General features: G+C 44.3%; 1 protein-coding gene across 1 annotated transcript in view; it reads left to right on the top strand.

Annotated features, from left to right (window-relative positions):
• RIOK1 (RIO kinase 1) overlaps nucleotides 1-20146 on the top strand; it is a 297153-nt gene that overhangs the window by 9143 nt on the left and 267864 nt on the right. Inside the window, exons 2-3 of the mRNA XM_069217290.1 lie at nucleotides 13620-13803; nucleotides 14426-14516. Coding sequence (XP_069073391.1) covers nucleotides 13620-13803; nucleotides 14426-14516 — 275 coding nt within the window. The remainder of the gene's footprint in view (nucleotides 1-13619; nucleotides 13804-14425; nucleotides 14517-20146) is intronic.

The raw sequence follows: 20146 nt of genomic DNA, 5'->3' as shown, positions 1-20146 counted from the left end.
TCCTTGACAGAAGATGTCTTCTTATTCCATTCATCTCATGGAAGCTCCTCAACCCTTCTAATCCTTCTCTGTCCCCCCATGGGTGCCAGACTCAGTTGGTCTCTCCACAAGGAAGAGAGAGTGTCCTACAGGTTGACAACCCTGCTGGCACCTCCTTCCCAAAAGGTACAATTACCAAATGGATGGGGATTAAGCTGATTGTGTGGAACAGACATCTTCTAGTCCAAGCTATTTCTTGTTTCCACACTGCAGCCCTCTGACACCACTCTTGGCTGACACTCTACTCTTCTCCATATCTCTGTTGACTGGGGGTGCTGATGAGATTCCCATCTGTCATGTTTTCTGCTGCAGATGTGTGAGTGAATGAGAGTGATGCTCTGTCTCAATAATAAATCATGTATTCGTAGCTCTGGTGAAGATCCCTCCAGCTCTTGTAGTGTCCAAATTTGTAGTTTGTTTAATAGTTGAGCTTTTTTGGGAGGTTATACATTAATTATATAAACAAAATATGCATTTTATGAAACAAAGCATCATTTGTACTTGGAGACATATTGTGGACATACCCCTGTTTGAGGCTCCACTCTGGATGGAAGATGCCAGTATCAGAATAGTATAGGTAGCACTAGGGCCTAATATTGTGATTCTGACCACAACAGCTTCTGACCATTATTCATGTGAAAGAATTTGATTTGAAAAAATAAGTTGCAACTTTATTAATATCATTGTAGGTTTATCAATCCCACCCAGGGATCTAGTCTTTCTTGAGTGGCAAATCTTAAGTTAGGCTTATAGTTAAAAGGGTCTAAAGCAATCATTGTGAGATTTAACTTTTAAAGTCTCTGTGAGAAAGTAGCCTCTTTCTAGCCTTGTTACCCCCACCTTTGGCCTGTTTGTGAGTGTATGTCAGGGTATTTTCACTGTCTCACTGGGATCCTGCTAGCCAGGGCCCAGTGCTCATAGTGAAAACCCTATGTTTTCAGTATGTTTGTTATGTGTCACTGGGACCCTGCTAGTCAGGACCCCAGTGCTCATAAGTTTGTGGCCTATATGTATGTGTTCCCTGTGTGGTGCCTAACTGTCTCACTGAGGCTCTGCTAACCAGAACCTCAGTGGTTATGCTCTCTCTGTACAAATTGTCACTAACAGGCTAGTGACCAATTTCACCAATTTACATTGGCATACTGGAACACCCTTATAATTCCCTAGTATATGGTACTGAGGTACCCAGGGTATTGGGGTTCCAGGAGATCCCTATGGGCTGCGGCATTTCTTTTGCCACCCATAGGGAGCTCTGACAATTCTTACACAGGCCTGCCACTGCAGCCTGAGTGAAATAACGTCCACGTTATTTCACAGCCATTTTACACTGCACTTAAGTAACTTATAAGTCACCTATATGTCTAACCTTTACCTGGTAAAGGTTAGGTGCAAAGTTACTTAGTGTGAGGGCACCCTGGCACTAGCCAAGGTGCCCCCACATTGTTCAGGGCCAATTCCCCGGACTTTGTGAGTGCGGGGACACCATTACACGCGTGCACTACATATAGGTCACTACCTATATGTAGCTTCACAATGGTAACTCCGAATATGGCCATGTAACATGTCTATGATCATGGAATTGCCCCCTCTATGCCATCCTGGCATAGTTGGCACAATCCCATGATCCCAGTGGTCTGTAGCACATACCCTGGTACTGCCAAACTGCCTTTCCTGGGGTTTCACTGCAGATGCTGCTGCTGCCAACCCCTCAGACAGGTTTCTGCCCCCCTTGGGTCAAGCCAGGCTTGTCCCAGGATGGCAGAACAAAGGACTTCCTCTGAGAGAGGGTGTTACACCCTCTCCCTTTGGAAAATGGTGTGAAAGCAGGGGAGGAGTAGCCTCCCCCAGCCTCTGGAAATGCTTTCATGGGCACAGATGTGCCCAATTCTGCATAAGCCAGTCTACACCGGTTCAGGGGACCCCTTAGCCCTGCTCTGGCGCGAAACTGGACAAAGGAAAGGGGAGTGACCACTCCCCTGACCTGCACCTTCCCTGGGAGGTGCCCAGAGCTCCTCCAGTGTGCTCCAGACCTCTGCCATCTTGGAAACAGAGGTGCTGCTGGCACACTGGACTGCTCTGAGTGGCCAGTGCCACCAGGTGACGTCAGAGACTCCTTCTGATAGGCTCCTTCAGGTGTTGCTAGCCTATCCTCTCTCCTAGGTAGCCAAACCCTCTTTTCTGGCTATTTAGGGTCTCTGTCTCTGGGGAAACTTTAGATAACGAATGCAAGAGCTCATCGGAGTTCCTCTGCATCTCTCTCTTCACCTTCTGCCAAGGAATCGACTGCTGACCGCGCTGGAAGCCTGCAAAACTGCAACATAGTAGCAAAGACGACTACTGCAACTCTGTAACGCTGATCCTGCCGCCTTCTCGACTGTTTTCCTGGTGGTGCATGCTGTGGGGTAGTCTGCCTCCTCTCTGTACTAGAAGCTCCGAAGAAATCTCCCGTGGGTCGACTGAATCTTCCCCCTGCAACCGCAGGCACCAAAAAGCTGCATTACCGGTCCCTTGGGTCTCCTCTCAGCACGACGAGCGAGGTCCCTCGAATCCAGCAACTGTGTCCAAGTGACCCCCACAGTCCAGTGACTCTTCAGTCCAAGTTTGGTGGAGGTAAGTCCTTGCCTCCCCACGCCAGACTGCATTGCTGGGAACCACGACTTTTGCAGCTACTCTGGCCTCTGTGCACTTCCGGCGGAAATCCTTTGTGCACAGCCAAGCCTGGGTCCACGGCACTCTAACCTGCATTGCACGACTTTCTAAGTTGGTCTCCGGCGACGTGGGACTCCTTTGTGTAACTTCGGGTGAGCACCGTTTCACGCATCCTCGTAGTGCCTGTTTCTGGCACTTCTCCGGGTGCTACCTGCTGCTGAGAGGGCTCCTTGCTCGACGTCCCCTCTCTCTCCTGACGCAATTTGCGACATCCTGGTCCCTCCTGGGCCACAGCAGCATCCAAAAACGCTTACCGCACGATTTGCAGCTAGCAAGGCTTGTTGGCGGTCTTTCGGCGGGAAAACACTTCTGCACGACTCTCCACGGCGTGAGGGATCCGTCCTCCAAAGGGGAAGTCTCTAGCCCTTGTCGTTCCTGCAGAAACCTAAGCTTCTTCTGTCCAGTAGAAGCTTCTTTGCACCAACAGCTGGCATTTCCTGGGCATCTGCCCATCTCCGACTTGCTTGTGACTTTTGGACTTGGTCCCCTTGTTCCACAGGTACCCTCGACTGGAAATCCATCGTTGTTGCATTGCTGGTTTGTGTCTTTCCTGCAGAATTCCCCTATCACGACTTCTATGTCCTTTGGGGAACTTTAGTGCACTTTGCACTCACTTTTCAGGGTCTTGGGGTTGGCTATTTTTCTAACCCTCACTATTTTCTAATAGTCCCAGCGACCCTCTACAAGGTCACATAGGTTTGGGGTCCATTCGTGGTTCGCATTCCACTTTTGGAGTATATGGTTTGTGTTGCCCCTATCCCTATGTGTCCCCATTGCATCCTATTGTAACTATACATTGTTTGCACTGTTTTCTAAGACTATACTGCATATTTTTGGTATTGTGTACATATATCTTGTGTATATTTCCTATCCTCTCACTGAGGGTACACTCTGAGATACTTTGGCATATTGTCATAAAAATAAAGTACCTTTATTTTTAGTATAACTGTGTATTGTGTTTTCTTATGATATTGTGCAAGTGACACTTGTGATACTGTAGGAGCTTCACTCGTCTCCTAGTTCAGCCTAAGCTGCTCTGCTAAGCTACCATTATCTATCAGCCTATGCTGCTAGACACCCTGTACACTAATAAGGGATAACTGGGCCTGGTGCAAGGTGCAAGTACCCCTTGGTACTCACTACAAGCCAGTCCAGCCTCCTACAGTCTCCCCATAATGGGCCCTTTTTCCTTGACATTTTCATGTGACTGAAGAGCGAAAAGATGTGTGTTTTTAATCTTTATTTTTTGTGCAGGTAATAGTACACAGCCAAAAGGAAGGTGGCGGTTTCTAATGCAGATTGTGCCAGAGCTGGTCCATCTTCCCCAGCAAATTTGAGTCAGTGCAATAATATATTTACCCACGTTACTTTACTCAATACACTCACCACATCCTGTATTATTTGACATAGCATTTGTCCTCAGTCCAAATATCGTATAATGTTTACTAGGGGTGTATCTAGATATAGTTTTTCTCTGAACCAGTACATGTAGCTGTGTCCGGCCTCCTGTGTTAGAAGACCTGTTCCTCATCAGTGTCCAGTGTCTACACTTACAACCTTCTACATTGATTAGAAAAAAAGAGTCATATTTGGAGTATGTCCAAGCAAAATTATACTTGGATCCATTGCAACTGGGGATGCTAGATATTTTCTGCCTGACTCAAATCAAATAGATAACTATGATGCCATAATGTAGAGAAATGTTTTTTTGTTGTTTTGCAGCTTTACCTCCCCCATACACTTTTTGCCCCCACTCCTTGATAATGTAAGTGCTGGTTTTTCAAGACTATAGTACACTGGGCTCTGCTGTCCAGACCCCAGTACATGTGGTCTGACCCTACACCCAAAGTTAATTAACCTTTAGGTCCCAGGTGTCCCTTTATGGCGTATGCAATGCAGGGGTCGCAAACTTGGCCTGTTTACTGAAGGGTATTCCCTTGCCTTTGCCAGCATTTCTTGTACTTACAAATGGAAGTTATGTGGTCCTGAACCAACAAAGCTGTTACAGTATGAGACCAGGAATTGCCTGCGCAATTTCAGTCTCTAAGATTGTAGCATGTTGCGGATATATATTTTATGCCCAGTGGGGTTGGGCCGACAGTTGTGACTTGTTGTAGGACAGACCCAGTCGCCTACAAACAAAAGTGCTGTCATCCTAGACCAGCAGTCTTGCCTAGAGCAAGAGACAGACTTCGACAGTATATGGTACAAGAGGTACCCAAGGCTAGTATGTTAAGCTGGAGCACTTAATCATGCCACCACTACAATGACACGGTGAAAACATGGATCTAGGTCTGCCATCACAACCTAGTTGGCCCGCTTCTAACCTGTTGACTCACCCAAAAAGGGTTTATTTTGCTATGTCAAGTCTAAACTTCCCTTTTTATTATAAATAAGTCACCCCTAAGGAAGGCCTTAGCAATGCAAGGTGCCTTGACAGTGAAAGCTAACAATTGTTGTTTTCATGGTAGTGAGGCCACTGGTTCTATTGGCTAACATGGAGTTGCATTAGCCATTGTGCTAAGTGCTAACTTGTATTTGGGACTTCCAAAGATAGTACTCCAAGGTATCAAATTAATTGTTGCATTATAGCTAACACATTACTAAATTCAGATTTTAGGTAACTTTTAATTGAAACGTGACATTGGAAAGTCACCCCTTCGTTGCCCAAACCCCTAGTAGCCTTTCCTGTTTATCTGCAGCATTTGACACACAAGACATCATGCTGCCTCCCTGCAAGGAAGTGTGAAGCGCTCCCAGGATCAGAGAACCTAGAGCGTTCCTCCTCCAACAGGATGACTATGGGGCGGTGGCCTCAGGTGACCCAGCTTCAGTAAGACTACCGCCTCAGTGAAGCAAATGGCGATCACACCTCAACAGGCTTGCTCCTTTATGTGGGCAGACATTTTCCCCTCTCCCCCAGAGGGGAAAACCCATTGCAGAACCGGTTTTCCAGGAGGAGTGGCTCATTATGCTGGTTACACACCAGGGTGCAGCCCACGGATCCTCAAAGGCTAAGAAGGGTTGCGTCATCTTGGATTTGGATTTAGAAGGGTATTCTGGGATTCTATGGTGGCCACACCCCCAGTAAGTGATGTGAAGTGAGAAAGGTTGCTGCGTTGGAACTAAGGCCCATTGGCTAGTTAGTCCTCCCCTCCCACACACGTGAAGATTGCATAAAAATGGCATCCCAGACAAACAATCTTGAGATCACTACTGCATGTAAAAAAGACAGAAAGAAGACTGCCCTGCTACTTCCTGGAACCAGAAAAAGAGAGGCTGCACCACAGACTGGACTGCACCTGCTGCACACAAGGGACCCCCAAAGAAAACTGTGCTTGCCGTTCCCTCTCGTGCTGCCAAAGAGCTCCACTTGTGCCGGGATGAAAGACGTGACTCCAATGGCTAGTTCGCCAGCCACCTGTTAAGGTTTAAGACTACCAACAGCTATGGGACCCTGCCCTCCTCTAGAGCCCAGCTGCCCAGGAATGCCTGATTTTTGCTGTTAGATGACTGGGTCCTGCCCTTCTGTTGAACCAGTTGCTGAGGTTGAAGTGGACTATGGTCCCCCCAAAGATACAGATTTACATACCTGCAAAGAACTGCTCAGCATACCATAAATGGGTGAGCAGTTGACCAGTGGCGACTGCACCTACTCTGGAATCTCCTGCTGCATCATGGGTGATTGAGTCCTGAGGTCAGAACCAACCCCCTGATGCTTGTGGATACCAGTGTAACTCCAGCAATGCTTACTGTATCTCTTCAGCATCCTGAATCCTCAGTATAAGGACCACTTACTGATTGGAGCGCGATTTTGGATAAAAGTGCAGAAAAGACCCAGTTAACTGTCTCCATGTACCCCTGGGATCCCTGTGACATGTCCCCAGTCGTTATGGCCCATCCAATTGAAGAGCAGAATCCATACTAGCCGGTTGGCTAAAAAGTGTTAAATTACTTATAATGATTTATTGCATTTTCCAATAGTGAATTATAGTGAGGTTTGTACCTTTTTAAAAGAATTATATCTTCAGTTTTCCTGAATAGATGTTTGTTGTTTTTGTTTTTTATGTTGTGCTACAAATACACTCTATTCTTATAAATTGGTGTCAGATTTTTATTGTGTTGAGTTTCTTACTTGCTGACTGTTTTAGTACTTTTAAATGCTTTACACGTGTTCCTTTGATTAAGCCTGACTGCTCTGCCACAGCTACCCAAGACTGAGTTCAGTTAGGTTATTAAAGAAACTTAACTGTACCCGGTAAAGATTGTGGCAGATATTATTACATGCTGAGGTCCCACAACCACACCACAAGATAATACACTGATACAGTCAAATCAATTCAAGAACAGGTATGGCATTTAGATATGCGTTCACCGTTAAATGTGTGGATCACATAGAAATCTGCATCAGGTGCATATGATGTATAGGTTGGGTTATATCATCCACAGAGCGTGTCTTTCTGTGTACACAAGCTACAAACCAGTGCTTGTGTTTGTAATAATCAAATTCTGGCCTGCTGCCGATTTATATGTTAACTTTGTTGGAAGTTTCCAGTCTTACTGAAGCAGCCAGTAAATGTCATTAATTTGTTTGTATTATTTCCCGGTCATTGACAGCAATTGAAAGACCTCATTGTTCTGTGGCCTTATGTTATGTTATAGTATGCAGATTTGTAAAATGCACTACCACCTGGGAGGGTATCCTGGCGCTGAGCAGTTGAAAGTCTAGACAAACCTAGGGCCTAGTGGGTCTACTCGAAAAAACAGGTTTTCAGCTTCTTGAGGAATTAGAGAAGTGAGGAGGAGGTTTGTATGCGTGATAGCAGGTTGTTCAATGCTTTAGGAGCAATTTACAGGCCTCAATAATTCTACTCGCACACGCTATGACGAGTCATATTTTATCAGGTCGAGCTATTTTTAAGACCTACTCGACCCTTCTGGTGAGTTGACAAAGAACGAGTGTTCTGTTCTGTCGGAAAGTGGAGGAGGCCTTTAAATATTTTTCTTGTCACATTGCTCTGTGTTCAGAGAAAGAGGTCAAAAGTTAGTTTATTTCAAATAATTTTCCTTTTGACTGCAGTGTTCCAGGATTTTGTCAGTTTTTTCCTAACAACATTTAAATAGCTACGTCAACTGTACAAACATTTCAAAATATAGTTCAGTAGTTGTGAATGCCCATTGTACTATGTGATGAAAACTAGGATGAAAACAAATAACACTTTATTTGGTGATGTGCAACGATTTTTTATAGATTTGGTAATACATTTTATCGTTTTATCAGTAAAGCTGCAACTTAATAGGAAGGTTTTTGGACATTTCATGGAAACCTTCTCTCTATAAATGACAGTGTGCGACCACAACATGCTTTACTAATATATTTATTACAAATGAGTGTTTAAACATAAACCTAGAAACATTCCTGACTGGTAGCAATGCTATTAGTAAACTAAGTGGCACGTAATGGATCATGTGTCCCCTGTATGTGCGCCAGATTCTGTTTATACATGGAGCAAACGTTTAGTCCATTTAATCAAACAAAGATTTTTTTTGTACAGAAGAAATGCTGAGCTTACATATTTGAAGGTACACTCGTTTGAGAATGAGGAAAAAGGCGACTCTGTAAAGTAAAATATTTGCCTAGGATCGCACAATTGAGACCCGTTTACAGGTCAAGTACATTACAGTTATGGTCAAGTAGATAATTCAGGTTACTCGGCCTGCAGGTCTAGTAACATTTTATGATTTTTCGGGGCCTGATCTAGGAGAAGGCTTGACTACCAGACCTGGTTTTCTGTATGTGTGGGATGTGTGCAAGTGGGAGTCCAGAGGAGAAAAGTTGCCTGGATGGTTTGTGAAAGCAGATGCAATTGTTGAGGTATGTTGGGCCAGTGTTATGTAGAGCCTTGAAAGTGTGAATGGTAAGTCTGAACTATGCTTGTTTGTGTATGGGGAGCCAGTGGAGATCCATCAGGTGTGGTGTGATGTAAGTGTGACATGTGAGGTAGAGCGTGATTCTGGCCCCCGAGTTCTCAATGGCATGCAGCCCTCTGGTGAAGGTTTTGTTGATCCTGGCATACAGAGGATTCCTGTAGTTTGTCTTGCTTGTGACCAGGGCATGTGTGACAATTTTTAAGTTTCTGATTAGGAGCCATATGAAACTCTTCCTCAGCATCTTCTGCATATGGAATCATAAGGCAGTGACGGTGTTGACTTTTGGGTCTTGCTGTTGATGACAATCCTGAGGGTCATAGTGGGGGCTGTTGTCGGTCCTAGCTCTGTTCGCCACCAGGTGTAGTCCCACAGTGAAGTGCTCTTCCCGAAGATCAAAATTTCAGCATTCTTGGTGTTCCACTTTAGACAGTTGTCCTTCATCCAGTGGGCGATTACAGTCATGCAGGCATTAAATTGATCCTGGTGCTGGGCGTCTTGTTCATGAGGAAGGGATTGAGTTCTATATAATCAGTGTAGGAGAAGATGTTGATGCTGAGAGAGTGGGTAATGTTGGCTAGGATGATCATGCTTACGTTGAAGAGGGTCCGGCTCAGGGAGGATCCTTGCAGAGCATTGCAGATGAGGTCACGGTTGTCTGAGGTGTATGATGTCAGGCTGACTGACTTGGGTCCTTCAGGGCAGAAAGGAGCAGATCCATTGAATTGTGTATTCTTATAGTTCATGGAGTTTCCATTGTAGAGCAGTTTCTGTGCTGTGGTTGGGTCTGAAACCAGACTAAGGGGGGGTCATTACAACCCTGGCGGATGGCGGAGAACCGACGGTAAGACCGCCAACAGGCTGGCGGTCTTACCTTGGTGAATTATGACCATGGCGGTTACCGCCATGGTCATCCGCTGGTTCTCCGTCCCGCCCGCCAGGGCGGAAACGACCACCTGGGTCTCCAGCCCTGCGGCCGCCAGTATACCGCAGGCGGTATTTGGACTCTGCTTACCGCCGTGGATTTCCAGCGGATTGAACCGCCATGAAATCCATGGTGGTAAGCACTATCAGTGCCAGGGAATTCCTTCCCTGGCACTGATAGGGGTCTCCCCACCCCCACCCTGACTCCCTCCCCTACACCCCCCACCACCCCTCCACCCCCCAAAGGTGGCAGGGCCCCCCTCCCTACCCCGACCCCCAACATAACATTACTCACACACACCCAACACGCATGCAGGCACCACCAACACACACACGCACACACCCCAACATACATGTCCACAGCCACACACACAGTCAGGCACGCACACCCACATTCAAACATACACGCACACATCCATACAGACATACCCACAGGCATACACGCACTCATTCCCATACACACACACCCCGCAAGCATACACGCACTCACACACCCCCTCTACATACACACACGCACACCCCCATGCACGCACACAACCCCCTTCCCCTAACAGATGATCGACTTACCTGTTCCGTCGATCCTCCGGGAGGGGACGGGAGCCATGGGGGCAGCTCTGCCGACACTGCCACGCCAACAGAACACCGCCACGGGGAATCACAGGACGTGATTCGCTGGGCAGTGTTCTGTTGGCGTGGCGGTGGAGGTGGAGCAACCTCCACTTCCCCGCCGCCCGCAAGTATAGCTGTTGGCGGCTTTCCGTCGGAATAACGACGGAGAGCAGCCAACAGTCATAATACGCAGAGCGGAGCGGAGGTCCCTCGGCGAAAAGACCGCCGAGGTCATAATGACCCCCTATGTGGTATCAAGGAGTTCCAAGATATTGGCGTGGAATTTTAGTAAAGAGATTGGTCTAGCCAGGCAAACCTGTAAAAGTGCACCTTTATCTTGAAAAGCCTGTATGAACATCACAAATGCTATCTGTATTGGCAAAGTTCCCTAAGACGTAGAAAGTATCCACAGTTGGGTCCTATCATAATCATATCTTTTTCCTACTACCCAACAATTGGGGGTTACTTTACATTTCCCTTTCCTTTCTGTCTTTTCAGAAATACCAGTTGCTTGTGAGTAGGAGACTTTGGTGAGAATTATTTATCTCTTGTTACCACTCCTAAGGGTGTATTGATTACACAATGTACATATACTCCATTATGGTGACACTTAACAATGTTTAGTCCTACTCCTATGTTTATCGATTACCCTGGCGACAGCTGACATAATTCACTTTTTAGCCCTACCTCTATGCTTATCCAACACAGGGACTCGTATTTGGGTATAAATGGCACTCCACTTTCTCCAGCAAGACTCTGCTGGGACACAGGAGTACTCTCCCAAGGTATGTAGATTGGTTGTGCGTCCTTGCTTTAAGGGTTGGATATGTTTGGACATAAGGCGCAACTGTATTTCGTACTCAGGACATGTTTGGATATAAGTATCATTTGGATACAGTTTATCTAGGTCGAACTTTTTATGAGAATATGAGAGTGCAATATATGAAGGTGCGTGCTTAAGGATTGTTGGTGCATAACTTCGATGTTTAGTATGTTTAATAATTTGAGTATGTTCTGCCAAAGTGGGCATTAGATTTTCGAAATCTGGTTGACTTATGAGGGCAGCGTACATGGGCATGTTTCTGACTGAGTCCCGTTTGCTTTTTACACGCATATGGACATGAGCCATCATAAAAATTAAAAAAAAGGATACAATGGGTTTTATGCACCGATTTATATGGTTGTGCATTATAAATTGGTGACTTAGTTATGACAGAGACTGCATGTATTGGATGGTTTTGGCCTAACAAAGGATGTTTGTGTTGCACTTAGATTCATGCTACATTTCAGGAATATTTGGATTTGTAGTATAGAGGAGAAATCTGTCCACTTCTCATTACACTGATCTGTGCAGGTAACATTTGAATACACTACATGGAAGAGGGCCCCACAAAGTATCTTTTACCAGATTTGTGAAGGTAAGAAATAGAATTGGTTCCAACATGTCAATGAGAGAAATTATTATGATAGTACCTAACTGGGGATCCTTTTTACGTCATGGAGAACTTTGCCGATACACCTAGAAGGTGTGATATTCATACCTGGATTTTCGAGGCAAAGGGACACTTTTACAGGTATTTCCTGCTAGGGTGCAGATTTTTGATTCTGAGTAATACTAATACATCCACAGCACTGAGATTGTTGACTATCACTCTGGGTGACCACCCTTTATTATAGGCTCACAATGGCCATAGGTCTATCTTTAACCTCCCCTATATACCGGTTACCTCTTTCACCCACACTTTGTTCTGATCACAGTGATTCGGGTTTCCTGAGCCGGGTGACGGCTTCTTCCTGTCTAAAAATAGGGACTTCTCCCTAAATTTTCTTATATTTTAATTTTATTATAGCCCTGAAAAAGTCTGCTGTGACACATGCAGCATTTGACGAAACGTGTTGGCGTGGGCAATTGTGATTCAACAGTATGAGAATAAAGACCTACTCACAGTAGGATTTCAGCATGGATTTACTGAGAGTGCTCTGAGTTTCTGTATGACTTGAATGGACTTTTCCCAATTGAGGAAAATTGGGTGGCTCTTCCTCCTCCTTGAGCACCTGACACTTATGAATAACTTATGTGACATTTCATACCTCCAGTCATAAGAGTGTGTGCGCCCCTAGGCTAAGCCACCTAATTTCAGATACCATTCTGTAGCAGGCAAGTATTTGAAAACAATTTCTCTAGCAGTGGTCAGTTCCAAGCATCTGGGAAATTCATGGAAGAGGTGGAGGCTTTCAGAAAGGGTGTGAGCATGGAGTTGATGGATTGATGTCCTTCGGAGTAGGTGTGGTGGGGCCAGGGGTTGGATGGGATTCCTGACTTGGCAGACTTCGGGACGGTAGAGGTTTCTTCGGGGTGAGGATGGGCCATGTGGTTAGCATTGGTTCTTTGGATGAGATTTTTAGGTGTTTATCGAGGCCTGTCATGTCTTGTTGCATGTTGAATTTGCTGTAAGTGGCAGTGATTTTGTTGCTGAAAGAGTTGTTGCAGAGATCCTGTGAAGGGATGATCGAGTTGAAGACAGCCATTGGTGAGGAATTCCTTCACAGTGGTGAAGATTTTTTTGTTTCTGGTGGTGCTGGCATCCACCAGAGCAGCACATTTGGTGGTAGCGCCTCAAGGCAAATTTGAACATGCTCATGTCTGTATTGTCTAGCAACACGGATAGGTCCCTATACGTGTTGGATGATGCCCAGGTTTTCAAGGTCTTCATTGCATGTTTGTGGAGGGGGTATAGTTGAGTTAGAATGTACAGCATCCCATCTAACATTAGCACCTGCACATAGTTAGGCATATCTAGATGTCATTATCAAGGAACCCTCTAACTCTTCTGTGAAGAGAGTGTTTTCGAATTCTGTAAATGTGTTTTTCTTTCCACTAGTGAATTGTATTTTTTATATCACAATAACATTTCCTCTGTTTGAAATCTTAGTCAACAAAGCAGAACCAGACCACGGGCTTGATGTCAATTTATATGCTGTTATAAGACTGTTGAACTTTTTGCAAAATGCCTTCTGCAGATTTGTGTAGTGGCTTGTCAGTATGGGATTTGATCTCCCATTTGGTGGAACAAACAAAATGGTTATGGATAGTTTGAATGTTGCAAAATGGAACAACACACATTTTACAGGACTTTATTAGAAATCATTTGTAGTCGTAGAATTCCAACATATATCAGGGAGAAGTATCAGGTTTAGGAAATTTCAATTGTATAATGCACAGCTAGCTTTCAGCAAACTCTGCTTCCTGCTACACTCTGCCTAAAACATATTTCCCATTTATCTTTCATTCTAGATAACAGCATGTCCTAACTCAGACTACATCTGAACATTGTAATGGGATCCTTCGCCACGATTTTCATTTTCTGCATAATATGCTTGCTAACTAGTATCTTTTTTCATTTTTTAAGTGAGCATGTACAGGAAGTTCAAACTGCATATGTAAAGACACAGTACAGTAATTTTCAGAATGGCGAGATTAATGATGAAAGTGATGGCGATGATGCGGACTACGAAGATGATGACTGGGATTGGGATGGTACAAGCGGAGATCTTACCAAACGCCTTACAACTACCCGAAGAAGTAATCCGCAGGTACCTGGACAAATAGGCTTTGGATTTCACTAAGCATGTTATGTCATGTTGGATATGCAAATATCACATACAACCATGTTTTCTAAACATTTGTTATCATTAGGGTCTGAAATCGTATGATTGCCTACTTTGATTTACCAGGTCCCCAGATATGCCTCATTGTTCATTAGGATGTGTACTACTTAAGCGGTGCATGATCAAAAATGTTCATGTAATTTTAACACACTTTCCATATTTTTTTAAGTACTTCTCCCTTTAAAACACTGTATAAATGTGCTTCACTTAAAACTCCAAATTAGAGACTGGTTCAAATATAGCGCCGTTTTCTGCCTTCTCATTAATTCTTGCAAAAAGCTACACCAGACACCCAGGTACAAAAGTAGAACAATATATGCTTTAGTTCACTTTAACATTTTAAGAGGAGATGGCTCCCAAGTAGCATTTCATTGTGCACCCTCCACCAAAACATCCCCAAATTTAAACCAGTCTCCAGTGTGTTTCTCAAGTTTTTTTTTAAATTAACCATCATTTTTGTATAATTGGAATCCATGTAAAATGATATGTGCTGTTGTGATGACACCTTCATTTATTAAAGATGTTTGTTTTGTATTTTTCTTTACAGGAGAACAAACAGTCTCTTTCTTGCAACTCATCTAAAGTATACACGCCAACTGACAAGGCTCTGAGAAAATTTGAGCATAAAATTAATCTTGGTAAGTGCTATACTTTCAAGAGGTTTTTCTATTGCTCTTTAGGGCCAATGAGGGGTACAAGACAGTCAAGATAAGATGAAGAGGAGTTTTTCACCTTATAGATATTTACGGGGTATATGATAGAGAATGTACAAATTACCTCAAAGCAACTTCCCAATTTAGCCTGAAACTGACTTCCAACCAGCACAGGAAGTTTGTTGATAAAATCTTGTTGGGGGTGTGGGCCAGTCTGTTGTTGGGCACTATCATGTATGGATACTGTTGTTTAGCTCTGATGTTGCAGGGCAACCTGTATTGTAGCACTCTAATTAGATAACACTTTGGACACTTGACTCTCCTATTGTAGTGAAGCCATGTGTACAAGGCTCAATGTAGGAGATGGTAGCGTCTATACGCTAAGGTACTGCATGGCACTGGAAAGTACACAATAAACCCATTGTTCAGTCATTTCTGAAACCTCCAAGATAAAAGTACTTTTATTATCAGTTAAGTTAGAAAACCAGTAGATAAGATGGTTACACAGACAACTAGTAATAAGAGCTGTATGGGCAGTTTTGTCCTACGGGATGGGTTTCGTGAGGACTTAGTCAGTGGTTGCACATGTCAGACAAAAATATTCAAAGTAGAAGAGGCAATGATCTATGAGTTTCCAATAAAATGGTCAAAAATAGTCCACCCAAAAAGTAAATGGTGCACCCAGTCCCAAAGTAAATAGAACATTTTAGGTTAGCTGTATTCTTGGTTTACAGTTTGAGGCATACCTAACATATGGTAATCGGTGTCCAATTGGGACACAGTTGAACTGACACCACTTATAGAACGATGTGGTCTTGCAGTTCTTCAAAATATGTTGTAATGGGGCCAGAGGCAGTACTCTGTGTGATCTTACGCTGATGATCCCTGAGGGACCAGTCTATAACGCCATGTATCGCGGGAGATGCTGTCCAGTTTTCCAGTGAAGAGGCACCAACTAGACTTAAGGGATCAACTAGTTTCAACTGCAAACTAGAGTTTAGGTCGGGGTTGTACTGCAAGCTTAAAGTCTGATATTTTGGCACCTTAGGCGCTACAAATGGTTAAAGCAGTTCATGCATCAGAAAGACTGGCAACAGCCAATGCAGCACAGCCCCACTGGCACAGAAGGAAGGATACGACTTCCTTTGTGTCCTGTTTATTGGCTGATAGAGATAGATGTGTGTACTTTAAGTGTACTTGTTGGGTCAGTAATGATCAGTATCTCCACAGCTGTGTGGTGGCTAAGAGACTATTCTGGTCCTTGACCCCAGGCATGCTTAATTCTTGAGTTTTGGCCTGCTGAGGAAGGGTGCTAAGGAGCATGGGTTGCTCAGTCTTTTGAGACAGCCCCCAAATTGACTACTCTTAGCCTTCTTAAAGTCTGACTGGAAAATAATTGGCCAGTTCCTGTTAACTACTGGCTTTGCAGACCCTCTTGTCTCCGGTAGATCACAGCAACATGTTTCTCCAGAACGTAGAGCGTCCACAGTTTCAAGACTACAGCAACCACCACAAGTCTGCCTTGGGCTAATACAGCTCTGCACCAGTGTGCAGAGTCCCCTGAAAGACCATTCTAGAGAGGCACAAGTGGGAATCCTGGGTCATCCAATGTTTCCTTTTATGAAGCTTAGATTCTTCCTCCAGTGCTGAGAAAGGGCATCTTCCATCTTTATTTTTGACCTTGGCAAGATTTCCTGCCATTAGGGCAATTGGAACGAAAATTGGGTTAGAATTGCATGTGCCCCGTAGGCTTGACTGTGTATTTGAACATCTTTTTGAAAGGTGGGGCATTTTCACTCAGCTCTTAAATTGTGACGTCTACTGGAGGAAAAACGTAAAGATGGTCAGGAAAAAGATGGCATGCCAGACAGACAAAGCCGAAGAATGTTTGAAGTGTGGTAGTAGTATCTGTGTCCATTAAACCAAAGAATCACTTCTGACTTTCTTAAATTGCACCCTAAAATGTACTATTAACGTACTTGATATAAAATATATGTGGAAGCAACTGGAGCATTCAAATTAAAAAATATAAAGTATGCAACAGCTGACCGCATCAGATAGTACAGCTTTACATATTTCTCTGAATAACAGTTGTCAGTCATTAATAATGAAAATGTCGCAGCCAGAACTTAATGACTTAAATGATGTAGATGGACACAAGAACAACTACTTAATGTAATGTCTTTTGAGAGGGGTAAAATTAATTGTATTATTATTTCAGGAATGTAAGTTGTTGAGATGGAATGGTTTGTCTTCCATCTTTTTATCATTTAGGAATATGAAATATAGCCTTCCATCGGGTTATCCATTATGATATGATGAAGCAATTGTGGATCAGCAGGTGGTGAAGTGGAAGTATTCTCTCAACTATTGGGGAGGTATATGATTTAGTGTAGGACACTGCATTGTAAGCATTGATTTTGGGTTGACAACGGTGTGCAACAGCATCATGTTAGGCAGGTAGCACAGCTGAGGAGTCTATATACCCGGAACTGCCAAAGAGGATTCCCAAAATGCATCAAGTTTCAGCAAATGCACACAGGACACCCAAACTACATGTCTCATGTACATGTTTATTCCCTGCATGCTACCTTTGCAAACTGAGTCAAAATCCAAATTAGGTCTCAAGCCGGTAGTCCCGTTCTTTTCAGACACTGCCAGCAATGGCATACCATCAGGAGCAACCTGTAACAACAATCAAGTAATGCTGCTGACAGTTACGGGTCAATCATTGTTCCTCAGGTACGTCTTCTTTGCACTTGTTACATCAGATAGATATTATCATAATACAGACTGATCTTGCACTGACAGATAATATAATTCCGTGTATGGCACCAGGACTGTTGTTTAGAGGTTGATGTTGAAATGTCTTCATGAATTTTCTTCTCTTGCCACCTCTCAATATCTGGCATATGAGGATAATTGATTCAAGGATGCGTATAAATATTTGGATATGTTCCTTGGTTTGGCTATGGCCCCTGAGCTCTGTACACACACATGGAGCCTCTTTTAGGGCATAAATGAGCTACAAACACCCCCGTCGTCAATGCTATCTGCAGTGAGACCATGCTTGTGATATATCCACACACTAATATCAAAAGCTTTAAGAGGCTCAGAGGGCTATGGGAATGTGTTTCCTAGATCTGCCTTTGTTGACATTGGCTTGAAGAACAGACATAAGTTCTCTCAGTTTAGTCAGAGGCTAGAGAGGAACCTATATTTTCCACCATAGGTAAAAGATCAAGCAAAGAGCCCTTGATAAATGACAATACATGGTCCATGCATAGAGCTATTATGGTTCACCTGTCAAGTTAAGTCCTCTATCACACTTCTGTGTATGAATGTCACAGGTGAGCATTTCCATTGCTAGGGCGAAACACAGGGCAACAGTGGACAACCTTGTCTAGTGCCATGCTCCGCCGCTTATTGTTTCCAGACTACGCCCTCAATATGGCTTTTACCACGGGTCCACATGCATCCGACATATTCAGCCCATGGTCTTCAAACTTTTTAATGTTGCTCGCATGTCCCCAACCCTGTGTTGGAAAAAAAATAATTGGGGCCTCCGAGAATGTCAAACGCATTAATTTTAATATTTTATAACCTTGGCAGCTCTTAACATATTTAGCTATTCACACATTACAGTTATGTTCTCAAATCAAATGTAATCAAATACATGATTGCCAACATGCTTCAACCTGCTAGTGGCAGACTGATCTCCATAAAAGTGTGCAAGTATCCACAATGTGATCCTTTATCAGAAACTAAGGGATAGAACTTTAAGGTTATTTGGAATCCTCTTCTGCACCCCCCCACTATTCACCCCCCACAACTTGACACCTTCCAGCCAGGACATGAGGTAAAAAGAGAGTTCTGCGTGCCTACAATAGACAGCACTAATTTAAGCATGATGTTTGTCTTTGTTCCCAAGGCACATAATAAATACTCCTCTTAGCCTCCCAGAGTCACCTGAGATCAGTTCAGCTTGAAGACCTCTGGATTAGAGTCTGTATTAAGTTCTGGAATACAACCTGTTAGACCTGGCATCCTTGGCGTGGTTCCCCTTGTTTTTGTTGCCTCTGCTTCCTATACGTTTGACTGTGTGCTGGATTTCAGTTTAGCTGGTTTTTGGTACTCTGGCCACTTTACAGCTGCAGACCAGTGCTAAAGTGCATGTACTCCATGTGTAAATTGTGATTATTATTGGGTATCCCTGGTTAGCATATTTGATTCACTGGTAAGTCCCAATTAAAGTGCACTAGAGGTGCCCAGGGCCAGTAAATCAAATGGTACTAGTGGGCCTGCAGTACTGATAGTGTCACCTACATGAGTAGCCCTGTAAACATGTCCCAGACCTGCCACTGCAATGTGTGTGTGTACAGGTTTGAACAGCCAGTTTGACCTAGCAAGTGTGCCCGAACCAAACCATCCCTTTTACTACATGTACATCACCCCTAGGGTAGGCCCTAGGTAGCCCCATGGGCAGGGTGCAGTGGATTTAAAAGGAAGGAAATGTACTGGTGTGTTTTACATGTCCTGAGAGTGAAATACTGCCAGATTCGGTTTTCACTACTGCAAGGCCTATCTCTCCCATAGGTTAACATAGGAATTGTCTCTAAATACCTTTTACGTGTAATTTTCCCATTGGGAGCAGATGGCGATTTGGAGTTTGGTGTCTCTGAACTCGCAATTTAAAAGCACACCTTTTGGGAAAGTTGTTTTTTTGATTGTCTGTTTGAAAATGCCACCGTAAGAAAGTGGCATTCTGCGCCTCTACTTGGCTGTGAATCCCTGTCTGGGTCACATTGACAGTTGGGCTGTTTGTGAATTCACGCTATAGACAGTGACACAAAGGGACCTGAGGAGTCTTACTGGGCTAGAGTGGGAGAGAGGAGCTGACACCTGCACTTGGAAGGACTGTGCCTGACCCCTCACAATACAGTCTCCAACTCTCTAGATTGTGGCTCGGGCAGGGCAAGGAAGAGGCAGTGTCTTATGCATTACAAAGACTTTCCTTTGAAGTTTGCCTACTTCAGAGGCAGGAATGAGTATAAGTAGTGGTCCCAAAACCCCAGACTTTTAAAACACTCCTGGATCAAGAGGAACCTCTGCCAAGGAGAAGAGCTGAAGATCTGTGAGGAGGAGTGGTGCCCTTTTTGCTGTGTGTGCTTTGCTGAGTTGGCCTGCAGTTGCTCCTCCAGTCTTAGAGAGGACAAAGACTGGACTTTGCTGTGTATCCTGCTTGTGAAGATTCTCCAAGGGCTTCGACTGAGCCTGCCTCTTGTTAAGAAGTCTCAGGGACATCAAAGACTTCAACTGCCAGCATCTGGGCTCTCTTGCTGAGACCCCTGACTTGCCAAGTAGTACTGCATCCGGTCCCTAGGTCCTTGGAAGGAGAAGTTGTCAGAACCTGACTGAAAATCCACGCACCGGAGCCGAGTGGCAGAAAAATTGCCACAGGGCCTGCACTGCGGCTGGAACAATTGTCGCATCGCCGGTAAAATCGATGCATCGCCAGCTCAGCATGGATTCATCATTGCCATGCGTCCAGAGTTTCCACGCATCATCCCTGGGCATCAGAATCTTCAACATCACTGCATGGACCCGAGGCTGCT

Source organism: Pleurodeles waltl, chromosome 2_1, assembly GCF_031143425.1.
Source record: "Pleurodeles waltl isolate 20211129_DDA chromosome 2_1, aPleWal1.hap1.20221129, whole genome shotgun sequence".
NCBI classification, from domain to species: Eukaryota; Metazoa; Chordata; class Amphibia; order Caudata; family Salamandridae; genus Pleurodeles; species Pleurodeles waltl.
This window is presented reverse-complemented; position numbering and strand designations above follow the sequence as displayed.